We start from the raw sequence: 14,225 nt of genomic DNA on the forward strand, positions 1-14,225 counted from the left end.
AAGTCCTCTCGTTTATTTTCTTTCCAACCTCTTACTCTCAATGCAAATTCCATAACTCTGTATTGCAATAGAACCCGCTCTTCTTCTGCTCTCTCCGCCTTAATTTGAAGAACCTCTATTTTATTTTTTAAATCCAAATTAACTTGATTAATTTCTTCAACTCTATGATCCCACTGATTTATATTCTCTGCCTTGGTCTGAAACTCCTCTATTTTGCTTTTTAAATTCGAATTAACTTGATCCATCTCTTCCACTTTTTCACCCAATTGTTTTGTGTATTCAATCAAAGTCTTAAATGCTGCCAGCATTTCTTCTCGTATCTCTTCATCCTCAGCTGCAACAAAGTCTTTAATTTTCAATATTTTCTCCTCAATTTCCTTAGTTTTTTTATCCCGAACAGAAATTTGAGCCTTCAGGAATTCCTTCAGCTCCTCTTGTAATTCATATAGTTGAACTAACGGCGCTCCAACTTCCTTGAAAACAGCAGGCTGTATTTGTACAGAAGCCATCTTACTTTAATTTTATAATTTGAAACAAAGTCAAAGTCTTTCCATAAACACAGTATTTAAGATAAATTAGGTCAGTTGTATAATCCTTCCAGCTTTCACTTTATAGTTTTTTCATATAAACGTATAATCCAGCAAGTTTAAGCAAAATTACAAACGGTAACGATGTTAATAAGCACCTCTTTGTCTTTCACTTTCACTCCCTTTATTCTCAGACACCATTTCCTTTCTTCTCGAACAAAATCCACAGAGGGGGTTGATGTCTGGTACTTACATCTAACTTGCCTACTGACATTGCTCTGTCTGGTTAAGTCAAAAATCCATTTAAACTCATTATTGATCACAGATGTGGACGCGGCGTTTTGCTCTGCCAAAAACAAAACAAAACCAGAGGCGTTCTGGATCCGGAGCTCTTCGGGCTACCAAGGGAGCTCTTCCCTTCAAGCCTCCAGGATCATTCCTGGAGCTTTGGGGGGAGCTCTACCTCAAACCGATCGCTCACCTTTCCCTCTTCGCCCAAGGGAAAGGTTTCCAAGCCGCTAGACAGCTGATTTTCGCTGTCTTAGCGGCTCTGCGCGATCCAGGGCTGGCGGTCTAAAAAGACCATCCTCAACGACCAGCGGAGCCACAGGAAGTCCAAGAAGGTGCTTGGAAGAATTTTGATCACATAGATAAGAGGATTGACAAGGACCAACATCTGAGGCATTGTAGCTTAATGGCAGCGAAGGAATATGCAGATCAGCTTTTTGCTTTTCAGCAGCTCACTAAGAAATGTTTGAATATAAGAAAGTAAGTTTATTCTGTTTATTGATTTTAAAAAAGCATATGATAAAGCTAATATGTTGGAATTAAGAAATGTTTTCAGAATTGGTTCCTGAATGAAGAATGACATAGAGGTATGAAATGAAATAGAATGTTTAACAAGAGATTCAACATTGATCAGGGAATAAGACAAGGATGCACAATCTCCCATTGATTAATGTATTTCTGAATAAATTTATGAGGAATCTATGCGGTGATTATTTTTTTTATTTATTTAGTGTATGACATCTACAGAGGTCATGCAATCATTGATATACAAATTTAGTTTAATTAAAGTGTCAGCAAATATATATATAAAATATGGGGACAATAGCAATATCACTTAAGACTTATATGCTGCTTCACAGTGCTTTCTAAGCGGTTTACAGAGCCAGCATATTGCTCACAACAATCTGGGTCCTCATTTTACCCGCCTCGGAAGGATGGAAGATTGAGTCAACCTTGAATGAGTGGGACTTGAACTGCTGAACTGCTGGCAATCAGCAGAAGTAGCCTGCAGTACTGTACTCTAACAACTGCGCCACCACAGCTCTTACAGGAGAAAAATATTAAATTAAAATAAAACCATAATAAAATTACAATAATATGGAGCCATAGAATTGCAATGGGATAGATGTTATAATTTGATATCTAAGAAACTAACTACCCTGTTTCCCCCAAAATAAGACATCCCCTGATAATAAACCCAATGGGCTTTTGAGTGCATGGCAATAAGGCCAAGTGCTTATTTCAGGGTTCAAAAAAATATAAGACAGGGTCTTGTTTTCAGGGAAATACAGTATCTAACTGCTTCTGGTGTGTCTGAGATGAGATCAACCCTGAAAGCACCATCAGGAAAATTCATGAGTATCTGAGCAATCAAAGTTTCTATGCCATGGCAACACTGACATACACCAGACTGTGATTTTTATTGCAGTCACAGCATAATATAACCAATGTAAACATAATTTGACTGCAATTCTGGGTAACCATGGCTTCCAATACTTGCTTGCTTGGGAATGATAAGCAAGGCATCTTGGCATGGAAAGCATGATAAACAAATATTCAGATTCTTGAGTGAGTTAATCTGTTCTGCTCACAGAAAGACCCAAATGAATGTCAGTGAGCAGTGCACATCAATATGCTGGTTGGTTTATAAGATAAAACATTTCAAGTAGAATTTCCAAAATTTTAGAAAAATTTTTTTATCGTGATACATACACTCTGTAGAGTAGGGATGTCAAATTTGATCTCATTGAAGGCTGCATCAGGGTTGTATTTGATCTCAGGGGGCCGGGGTGGGCAAGGTCAGGGTTGGCGTGGTCAGCTCGCAATCATGCGTGCTGGGGGCGCCCATGGTGACCTGAGCACTCTGCCAGCAAAAATGGGCTCCTGAGCTCTGTTTTCGGCTGAGATGGCCTCCTACAAGCCTCTGCCAGAGAAAACAGTGCTCCATTTTCACTGGCAGAGGCACTGTGGGCCAGTCCTTCACTGTTTCCAGGACAGCCCTGTGGATCTAAGCACTTCATAGGCTGGATCTGGCCCCTGGGCCTTACGTTTGACACCCCTGCTGACTGACTGACTGACTTATTTATTTATGGAATTTATATTGTTGCCTATTCATCCATGGCAACTCAAGGTGGCTTACAGAATATAAAACCTCATATAATAACAATAAAACTAATAAAAGAAGAGTCATATAATAAATTAATATAATAAAATCACCCCCTAACCCCCAACAACAGTACCTCACATGAGCCATTTAATGGGCTCCATCCCACTCTGGGATCCCCAGGCCCGCTGGCAGAACCAGGCCTTCAGGGCTTTCTGGTAGAGTGGGGGCCATTCTAATCTCTGGGAGGGGAATGATGTTCCAGAGAGAGGGAGCCACCACGGAGAAGGCCCTTCTTCTGGGTCCTACCAGGTGTATCTCCCTAGAGGATGGGACCTGCAACATTCCCTGCCTCCCCGCTCTAATGGGTCAGGTAGATGTGACTGGTAAGAGACAGTCCTTCAGATAACCTGGTCCCAAGCCAACCTTTATATACTAGTTTAATATGTCATAATTATTGGTTTAAATTAATGTTTGTAATGGATGAGCATCACTCTGGGAAAGCTACTTTCACAATCATTGGTATTCCCAGTGAATCCAACAGGTATTCAGACTCCTTTATTTATTTAATCACTAGAGGGCATTTACTCTGGCATCATGTCCCCTCAGCTGTCCCTGAAGGTCAATACAGGAGGATTCCTTACTTAGAGAGACAATGCTTTTGTGACACTGGACACACAGGAACAACAGAGCATGTGCTTCTCCAGTGCCTTTATGACAGAGACATTTATAGTAGCCTCATCTCACCATTACTGCATAAATACCCAGAATACATGGGATACTTTTATACCTCCTATTGCATCAATCCTGCCACAAAATACAGCGCTGCCACATTCTGCACAGCAGTGCTTAAAATTCTTTGGATGATGTCCTGTACCATACATCATTACTTAATGAGCATCTAGTTCACCATATGAGAGTGCTCTCTAATTTGAAATAATCTTCCATACACTAACCTTTATTCTCCCCTACACCCATCTAATGTTTCTATTCCATTTCTTAGATTTTTTTAGACTCGTCTATGTATAATTTCTGATTTAATATTATATTTTCTAGCTTCTTCTTATTTTTATGTGTCTTCTCTGCTTTTTAATTAACTGTACCCCACTCTCTTTATGCCGATCTATGATCCTAATAGAGATCTGAATGGTTGATGTGTGAACTCAGACCATGTAACTCACCAATATGTCGGAGTTTAATCAAATAAGACTTATTAAAATGCGCTCTCTCTCTCTCTCTCTCTCTCTCTCTCTCTCTCTCTCTCTCTCTCTCTCTCTCTCTCTCTCTCACACACACACACACACACACACACACACACACACACACACACGTAATCATGGAATACAAAATATACAGATTAATTTGACTGTTTTCTTTTCTTTCTCCCTTGCTTTCTATAATGAATATTTCTTTACTTGAACGCTCTTTAAAAGACACAATTTACAATAAAACCATAACTATTACGTTCTTTTTCATGGGAAAGAAACAGCTCATGGTTATACATTATTCTTAATTCTGATGATACAGTTTATACAAACTCATGAAAAATATAGCTAAGATAGGCAAGTTCAAGCTCATTTTCAGCCAGAGAAGATCATTGTGTGAATATGGGCCTGTCAATCTCTCTTATATAAATGTAACAAATGAAATAAATGAGTTTTTTTTTACTTTTTCCCCACTTGCAAAACAGATTATTATGAAGAAACACCTTATACAGGCAGTCCTCAGGTTACAATGGAAACCAGGATTGCTGTTGCCAAGTGATGCGGCTATAAAGTGCCACATCGTGTGTGACTGCATTACTTAAAGACAGAAACCAAGGCATTCCCAGTTGTCCTCACAACCCCAAGACATGCGGGGCATAAAGCAGGAAGCAGCCGAAGTCCCAGGTAGGGAGTGCAGAGATGAGCCTTGAGAGGTCTGGTGCAGGCCACACGTAAGTTGGGAGAGGGAGTGCTGCAGAAGCCAGGGAAGGAGGATGTGGGAAGCAAACAAGTGTAGGAAAGTCGGGGCCGAAGGAAGCAAGAAGTGAGGGGATTATCAGCGCAACTGTGCAACCTTCCCTGCTGGCAATCCCCATTGATTTTGCTTGGGCTAAGTTGGCAGGGAAGGCCTCAAATGGCCACACCATGACAGTGGGCTGTTGCTACAATTGTCATAAATGCAAGCTGGTTGTCAAGTATTCAGACTGCAATTGCCATGATTGTGTGTAGGGTGCTACAATGCCAGGAACTTTGAGAGAAACAGTTGTAAGTACCACTCATTCAGCAATGCTGCAACTTTGAAGACATGCTGAAGAAGTAGTCAGTAAGCGAGGACTACCTGTATGTGGAAAAGGAACTTTGTGACTTCAGGTCTGAAGGTATGTTTGAAAACAGACTCATCAATCCAACCTAGAATCGGTATATACTTACAGGTCACATGCAGAACAATGATGACATCGATCAGGTTTGATTAGCTGGCATCTATCGCAGTATCTAATAGCTAAATTGAAGATTTCAAAGTCAAGATATGAAATACGAAGCTTCAGAATTAGGACTTTAAATTTTTCATGCTTCTCAAAACAGAATCTAGATGAATTTAAAATGTAAACAGGACAGTCATATTTCAAAGATAAATGGGTAGGGAGTAATGTGAGAACTCTCCAATAACTTATTATTTATTCATATAAATTTTATTGGCCACCCAACTCCAGTACAGAGCTGCGAAAGTAATAGGAAAATAATCTATCTGTATATCTACCTACAGAAATGAACATAACCTAAACCAGTGGTCCTCAACGTTTTTGTCTCCATGGACTGGCAGTGATAACGGTGGCAGGGGGAAGGGGATGCTCTTGTCCATGCAACTTAATTCCGCCCATGTGCAAATATGCTTCACATACTTGTCAGCCACTTGCACTGGATAGCAGCCCAGGGTGGGGGACCCCTGATCTAAATAATATCTGGAACAGTTATTAATTTTGATTTTTCCCTTATACCTTCCAGAGTCACCAAGAAATGACTCTGAAAGGGGCACCTTATAGATTTTATAAACAAATACCTGGAACTTTGAGTTAACCACATGGAGTCTCTATGTGTGAATTGACTGGCCCTATACCATATTTTTCGAAGTATAAGATGCACTTCCCCACCCTAAAAGTGGGTGGAAATGTCTGTGCATCTTATACAGCGAATGTTGCCGAAGCCCCACCCACCCACCGGCCCCCACCCTTCAACTGTGGGGGCCTCTGCACGTCGCGTTTTTGGCTTCTGCACGCTCTGTTTTAGACACGTTCCGGACTGCGGGGATCGCCACAGACCATCACCGCATCTGCACATTGCATTTTCGGCCTCTGCATGCCCCATTTTCGGCCTCTGTGTGTCATATTTTCAGCCATGTCCAGGCGGTGATCATCGCCCTCACCAGTCCCCACCACATGGAACCGGCTGAAAATGTGACATGCAGAGGTGACAATCGGTGGCAATGTGGTGTGGCGATCCTGGCAGCCTGGAATGGAGCGTGCAGAGGCTGAAAATGCAACGCGCAGAGACCAAAAACGTGACGTGCAGAGGCCAAAAACGTGACACGCGGAGGTGACGATGGGCAATCCCTGCAGCCTGGAACATCTGACTGGCAGTATTCTGGGAGGCCGATCCAACCGCCAATCAGCTGCTCGTGCTGAATCAGGCTGCGATAATGTGCTGAAGCTGACCAGGCTATTTGCTGTTTGCTGCAAGGACACTAGCCAGATGAATACCGATGGATGCTGGTGGGCAGAGGCAGAATTTCTTTTTCTTGTTTTCCTCCCCCAAAACTAAAGTGTATCTTATACTCCAGAGCATCTTATACTCCAAAAAATATGGTAAATTAAATAAACAACTAAACAAACAAATACCATGCAAAACTTTCAAAATGACAGTAAAATATCATTTCCCTCCCATTTTAAACAGGGAGATACTACCATCCTTTTTCACAAAACATCAAAAATATCTTTGCAAATAATGGATTTCTGGTACATTTTGAACCTGGATGAATGCTATAAATGCAGTTAGTAGAGGGGTTGTGCAACTCAGCCTGGCTAAGGAACATTTTAGAAATGTTCACGTGATACAGATATCAGAAAGAATTGTTGTTTTATTTTGGAAAAATCTGTCTCTTGATGTAGAAATAAAGATAACACATCTGGTGCAAGTCAAGGGAAGGCAACGCTAATGGCTTACCTCTTGATGTTGTTGTTGTATAGACAGGGAGATCTTTAGCAGCTCTTCTTAGAATTTCCTGCTGAGATTCTGGTCTCTCTTCTTTTTCATATTGCTCCTTATCAGTTTTTGATAAGCAAAACTGCAGAAAAGGAGAAAAGCATGTTTTTTGCCTACTAATTATATTTCGCCTCTGCTAACTTATATTTAGATGATATGTATAGAATTTTTATACACTATTAATTCAAAGAAATATTAAACCAAAAGAGCTGACCAGTTTGTATCACCAGACAGATAATGTATATTATCCTAACCTAAAATCTATTTCCCCAAAATCTCTTTAGTACTGTACAAACGTATCGCCTACCACTCTACATTATTACTAGGTATATGACATCTGGTAATTATGAATGCATGTTAATTACACTATCTAGACTTCTGGTGGATTCAGCAATTGTGACTGTCACATAAAATGTGCAGTGGCCTAGACAGATGGAAACTGCACTGTTCAAATTTATATAATGAACATTTGCGCTGGTTGGCTGGAAACAGGATTCCACTTATTAAACCCTCACTTGCCCACAGGGATCAAGAATTGGATGATGAAGGCAATTCAGGAATGATGCAGTAATGAACCCACTAAATAAAAGCATGAGACTGAAGCCCTGGAAAATTTCAACACTTTGCCAATCCACAGTGACAAGCTGAGCAAGCTGAGCACTGCCCTTATATTTTAAGACAGGATGCCATAATGTGGAAAGCATTTCAATTCAACAGGATGATAGTCTATGCATTTCATAAAAAAGTGACCGTACAGAATTGTAGCTCCAATCGAAATAGATGGCCAGCTTCAAAACCACTTTTTAATATACCTTTCAAAACCTTGTCATCTGCATGAATGTCTCTTTGGTATTACCTATTTGTAAACAGGCTGAAACTGGGTTTAGGATCTTCTTAAGTGCGATGGCAGATTCTAAGCTTTTAAAAATAGGTAGTCACAAATTAAAAGCAGGTGAAGCCTAATGAGATGCTGAATGCTGGTTTTGATCAATAAAACCTTATCTGCTTGATTCCTTGATATCTATGGCATTGTTCCCTCTGTGAATCTGCCTGCCCAGTGCAATCAATCCCAGAAATGATGGTTTGGATCTCTCCCCATTAGGGTGACAGAAGGGCAGTCTGGTTATTCACAGATATTTGTCTATTTTAAAATTTTAAAATACTATCTAATGCTCTACCATTGCTTTTCTACTTTCAAAAACGTACTGTGAAAACACACTTCAGGCTAACTTTTGAGAGTGAAAAAAAATAAATACATCCAGGCCTACAATTAAAAAAGACCCAGATAATGTTTGACTCTAAATCAGGGCTGTCAAACTCACATTGGCGGGGTCATGTGACATATCAGAACTTTTTCCCTCTTTGCTAAATCAGGCGTGGGCGTAGCTAGCATGTGACACATCCGGCCCGTAGGCTGGGAGTTTGACAGCCCTGCTCTAAATAGAAGAGCTATTTAGCAAAACCATTAAAAAACTATAACTGCTGAATTATAATTGTCTCAGGTTGCATTTTGATTTACCATAGGGCATTGATAAAATAATTATTTTTAGGAATGTTTAATTTAAATTAGCAAAAGCAGTTGTATCTCTCTTTCTCTCTCTGGATGTAACATGGATTAGAGAATTGATAATGACTTCATAATGACAATGTACATTTCTATAGAATTTGGACATTATTTGGGTGTCTTAAAATAGTTTGTTTTGAGCATAATTGTTAAAGTAAGAATGATTACAAAAATGTGCAGATTGTGAATTGGTTTATAACTATATTAAGACTATGAAACAGAACACGAAGGCCACCTATCTGAACGCTGTATTACTAAGCTATCTCATTCAAAACAGGAAACTTCAAATTAAAGAAATCTAAATTAAGCTGTGGCAATGTGATAATTTCAGAAAAAAATTGTCTGATTTTCATTCACAACAATGCAATATAATTTATTAAATGGGAATAGAAAAACTAAACAAAAAGAAAATTTAACAAATCTTATTTTAAAGCAAGCATTAGTATCACGAACAATTCAATAGTAAAAACTGCATAACTTTGCCAATGATAACATTTACCTCATTGGAAGGGGAGGCAGGAGATGTAAAAATAGTCTTCCAATAGGACCACGCAAACATAACAAATGATAGATGAAAAATCACAAGGTAGACAACTGCAATAAAAATAAATACAAATACAAATTCAGTGAAAACTGTTAAAAAGAGCAAAAACAGTAACATGAAAAAGGATTAGGGGATTAATGCAACATTTCCTTTGACCTACTAGCAAAATAAATTTAAAGATATAATTGTAGAATATGAGATTGCACAGAACCCTGAGTAATAGCCAACAATAAATCAATAATAATAGGGTCATACAAAAAATAGATCAGTTCCAATTGAGTCAAATAACAATTGTAGGGAGTTGGCAAACAAAAATTAAAAGTAGATTTGAAGTCTGGCTTGTAAACCAAAGTGTGAAATTATAGGTATGGATGTTGTTCTATCCTAGAAACCATTTCAATCACAAAAGGATGCTCTAAGCATATGGATTACTGCAATTTAATTGCTTTTAAATAATATCTGGAAGCAGTAACTACTTCAGAATGCAGGGGCAAGTCAGGTTTTGGGCGTCTAGCAGTTTATCCAAGTAATTGGACTGCTGTAGTTGCTTTCTAGATCCAGTTCAAGTTATTGGTTATCATCTCTCAAGATCCACATGGCACAGACCCAGGTTAGTTGTGGGACTGCCTCTCACTAATGGTATCTACGCTCCTACCTGTGTTTCCCCGAAAATAACACTGGGTCTTATTTTCTTTTGGGCCCCAAATTAAGCAATAGGGCTTATTTTTGAGGAGTGTCTTATTTTCTCCATGTATGGGAGGAGGCCCACTTCTTCTGCTTGCTCACAGCGGGACAGGAGGCCCCACAATGCACCACTGCCACCGCCACAAGGTGGGGGTGGAGCTGCCCCACATGCCATGCACTGGCTTACATTAGGGCCTCCGCAGACAGGCCACCCACACCCCGACACCTGCCTCGCCTCGCAGCCCTGGCACCAGCACACTGCTCAGCATCCTGTTCTGTTGCGGTTGCGAGCACAAAGAAGTGGGCCGGCGGTTACATGGGCTCCTGCTGCACATGCCTGCTGGTGCAAGGCAGCTGATGGGGCGTGATTGGCCTGGCTGAGGGGATCCTGAAATAAGCTGAGGGGATCCTGAAATAAGCTGGTGCGGGGCAAGTGGGGCAGCTACACCACCTCACCTTGCAACCGCGGCACTGTGAGCAACCAGACAGAATGGATGGCCAGATTGCTGCACAGGCTCTTAAGGCTTATTTTGGGGGTAGGGCTTATATTAGGCACATGCATAAAAACATGCTAGGGCTTTTTTTCAGGATAGGTCTTATTTTTGGAGAAACAGTGTACTAGGTTAGGTAGGTGAGCATACTCCAGGTCTTCTTTGTTAAATGCTGATACCTGATGGCTGCCCCAGCCCTTTGGAGTAGCCTCCCTCCTGAGATACAAGGGATTCCTTCTGTTTGAGTCTTCCACCTGGCTTTCCCCCCTAATCTTGGACTAGGGTATGGGCCAGATTGGGAGGCTGTTTAGTCTGGTGCCTGGAGGGGAAGACTACTTCTGATTTTAGCTGTGTTTTTATGGATTGTTGTAAGCTGCCTAGAGTCATTATACAAGATAGACAGCCAGATAAGTCCTGAGCAGGTTCCTTGTTTTGTAGCCAATTTATTTTAATCAGCCAATATTAATTCAATTATTTGGAGACCCTGATCTTTCCATGCTTTAAGAATGACTTGTAGGAATAGCATACATACAAACACATATGCACACACAAAGAAACCTGAGATACATAGATACATATATGAGGAGTAGAAATTGCCAGAATTGTTTTCAGCTAATGATGGCAACCATAGTAACTAGTAATTGCATTGGAATTTTGTCTTTGCTTTTTATTTTTCTGGATTTTAAAAATCAGGGCCGTCTTCTTTTTAGATAACCACAGTATTGATAACAGAAGCCAGTTTTGCCTGAGGTTTCTAAACTGAGTTTAGAATCAAAGGTATGTTTTCCTGCATAAAGAATATATGATAGCAATAATATATATGCAATTTGAGATCAGCACTACAAATATTATAAATTGTATTTTATTATCACAAAATATGGAACTGGAAATCATCATATGTTAAAATCCTTGCACTTATAAAATCCTTTTCTAAATTTTATTTTTTATTTTTAATTAGATTTTTCATTTCATTTTAAGACTTAATTTGTTTTTGCCGTTTTCATATTTTGCTGTGTTGTCATGTGGTTGTTTTTAACATGTGAGCTGCTCAGAGTTGCAAATATGAGATGTGTGTCTATATAAATTGAATACATTTTGAATTAATAAAATCCAGCCTCAGCTTCAGAAAAGGTCATCCTCTATTGCATCTGGATAAGTTCAGTCTGCCAACGTAATCTGGTACTCGTAATTTATATCTTTCTTAGTTCTGAAATTATGAATATTTATAATAAGCAAATGTATAGTCCGTGAGAAACTATTCTATCTTGATGCATTCATTCTTCTTTAACATCTGCATGGAGTCATGTGTTGTAAATATAATACTCAGCTTTATATCTCAACTATGGCCGAAACAGAAGATGCTGTTGAGAACTTGTCCCTATGTCCTGGAGGCTGTTACAGCCTAGATAGAGACAAACAGGCTTAAGTTCAGTCCCAGCAAGACAGAGCAGTTTTGAGTGAGGAAGCTTTCCAGTTATAGAAAAATTTTAAGTGACCAATTATTAGATATATCAAGAGCAATTGCAAAATTCCAACTGTAGCTTTATGCATGCATGTTAATTGCTATGCATATTCTAATGCCTATTGGGTTGGTTTAACTCCATAAAATCATTGAATCAAAGGGCTGGAAGGGACGTAGGTCTTCTAGTCCAATCGCCTGCTCAAGGCAGGAGTTCTTATACCATCCCAGACAAATGGTTGTCCAATCTTTTTTTTTTTTTTTTGAAAACCTTCAGTGATGGAGCATCCAAAACGCTGGGAGGCAAACTGTTCCATTGATTAATCATTCTGTCATAAGAAATTCTTCCTTATTTTCAGGTTGAATCTCCCTTTGACAAGCTTCACCTGTTGCTTCTTGTCCTGCCCTCAGGTGCTATTGGAGAATAAATCTATGCACCTTTCTCTGTATAAGCCCTTCAAATATTGGGAAACAGCAATCATGTCTCTCCAAGCCTTTTCTTCATTAGACTAAACATACCTAGTTCCATTGGTGGGTTTCAAAATTTTTTACTACCGGTTCTGTGGGTGTGGCATGGCTTGGTGGGCGTGGCAGAGGAAGGATACTGTAAAATCTCCATTCCCACCCCACTCCAGGGGAAGGTTACTGCAAAATCCCCATTTCCTCCCAATCAGCTGGGACTTGGGAGGCAGAGAATAGATGAGGGCTGGATCACTCAGAATTTTTACTACCAGTTCTCTGAACTACTCAAAATTTCCACTACCGGTTCTCCAGAACTGGTCAGAATCTGCTGAAACCCACCTCTGCCTAGTTCCCTTTGCCGTTCATTTTAGGATTTAGTCTCAAGATCCTTATCATCTTTTGTTGCTCTTCTCTGGACTCTTTCTAGGGCCTCAACATCTTTTCTGTATCATGTTGATCAGAACTAGTATTCCAGATGTGGGCTCACTAGAGTAGCATACAGTGGTACTATCACTTCCTGAGATCTTGGTGCTATCCTTCTGTTGATGCAGCCTAGAACTGCATTGGCTTTTTTGGCAGGCGTAGCACACTGCTTACTCATACTTAACAGTGATCCATAAGGATACCTAGATTTCTCTCTCAGTTACTACTATTGAGCCAGGTACTGCCTATTCTATACCTATGTATTTGTTTTTTCCTGTCTAGGTGCAGGACCTTAACTTTTCTCACCACTGAACTGCATCTTGTTGGATAGGGCCCATGCTAAAGTCTGTCAAGAGCCTTCTGAATCTTTATCTTCCAAAATGTTGGCAATAAAGTAAATAAAGCAATAAAATAAATAAACTAACCAGTAATATATGTGTTTTAGTAACAAGAGTTTATTCAAGATACTCTTTGCCTTAGAGATAATAATATGCATTACAGAACCTTGGCTCTGAACTAATCATGTCCAGTAATTGAAAAGCAAATGGCTTAGCTAGAACAAGTCACATATGATTTTATAAAGAGTTCATAAACTCACTTGGTCATAATACTTGCAGTACTTAATATAGTCAGCAATAGGAAAATACAAATTCATTATTCTGAAAAAATACATATGCTATCGGTGCTTTGTTCCTTGTTCCAAATATTTCTATAAGCTAAGAGTAATTTACATAAAATAAGTAATATATTAGTAAACATTACAAAGTTCAAAAAATGCTATTATAGGAGCAAAAAGATATTATTTATTCCATGGAAGAAACTGTATTTAAGAATGTCAGAACATAACTGTATAAATTGCTGTGCTGGATCAGCCAAGGTCCATCTTAGGCCAGTGTTTTTTCAGTGCCAACCAGATGCTTCTCACAGGTAGGAGAGGGAGATACGCTTCTGTTCACCTGCAGCTAGTATTAGAAGGCATGCTACTTCCAATCCAGAAGCAACCATGAGTCAAGAAGATTTGATAGATGTTTTCCTCTATCAACTTATCTAAACTGAGAAGCTAAAGCAAAATTTTTATGTCAATAGCTTCCAGTTCATTTACCATGTGCAGATTGCTAGTTTTTGTACTTTAAGGTTCGTAACCCAACTATATTTCCTGAATAGATTTATAAAGTTACATTAAAAAGATAATGGAACGCCAATTACTACAATGGGCTTTATCTCTTAAATCCAGAAGTTGCTATTTCAGTGATTGAAGATTTTCTGTTTGTAAACAACTGCAAGTAGCTTTCAGGAATTGTAAAAGAAAAGAAAAGAAAGAAAAGACCTTTTGTAACTAATTGATGAACTGAGGGGAACTTTCGCAAAATACTGAATATTTTATGTTTCTGTCACAATCTCATACCAAATGAGTAATTGTTGACCTACTTTCCAAGCT

The 14,225-nt window shown here is 39.3% G+C and overlaps 1 protein-coding gene across 2 annotated transcripts in view; it reads right to left on the reverse strand.

The window, feature by feature from the left end:
* ZDHHC20 (zinc finger DHHC-type palmitoyltransferase 20) overlaps positions 1-14,225 on the reverse strand; it is a 54,292-nt gene that overhangs the window by 20,000 nt on the left and 20,067 nt on the right. For both annotated transcript variants that reach the window (XM_058186338.1, XM_058186339.1), the window contains 3 exons: positions 9,224-9,318; positions 7,122-7,242; positions 5,334-5,403 (listed from right to left, as the gene is read on the reverse strand). In XM_058186338.1, the coding sequence (XP_058042321.1) occupies positions 5,334-5,403; positions 7,122-7,242; positions 9,224-9,318 (286 nt within the window). The remainder of the gene's footprint in view (positions 1-5,333; positions 5,404-7,121; positions 7,243-9,223; positions 9,319-14,225) is intronic.

Source organism: Ahaetulla prasina, chromosome 5, assembly GCF_028640845.1.
Source record: "Ahaetulla prasina isolate Xishuangbanna chromosome 5, ASM2864084v1, whole genome shotgun sequence".
NCBI classification, from domain to species: Eukaryota; Metazoa; Chordata; class Lepidosauria; order Squamata; family Colubridae; genus Ahaetulla; species Ahaetulla prasina.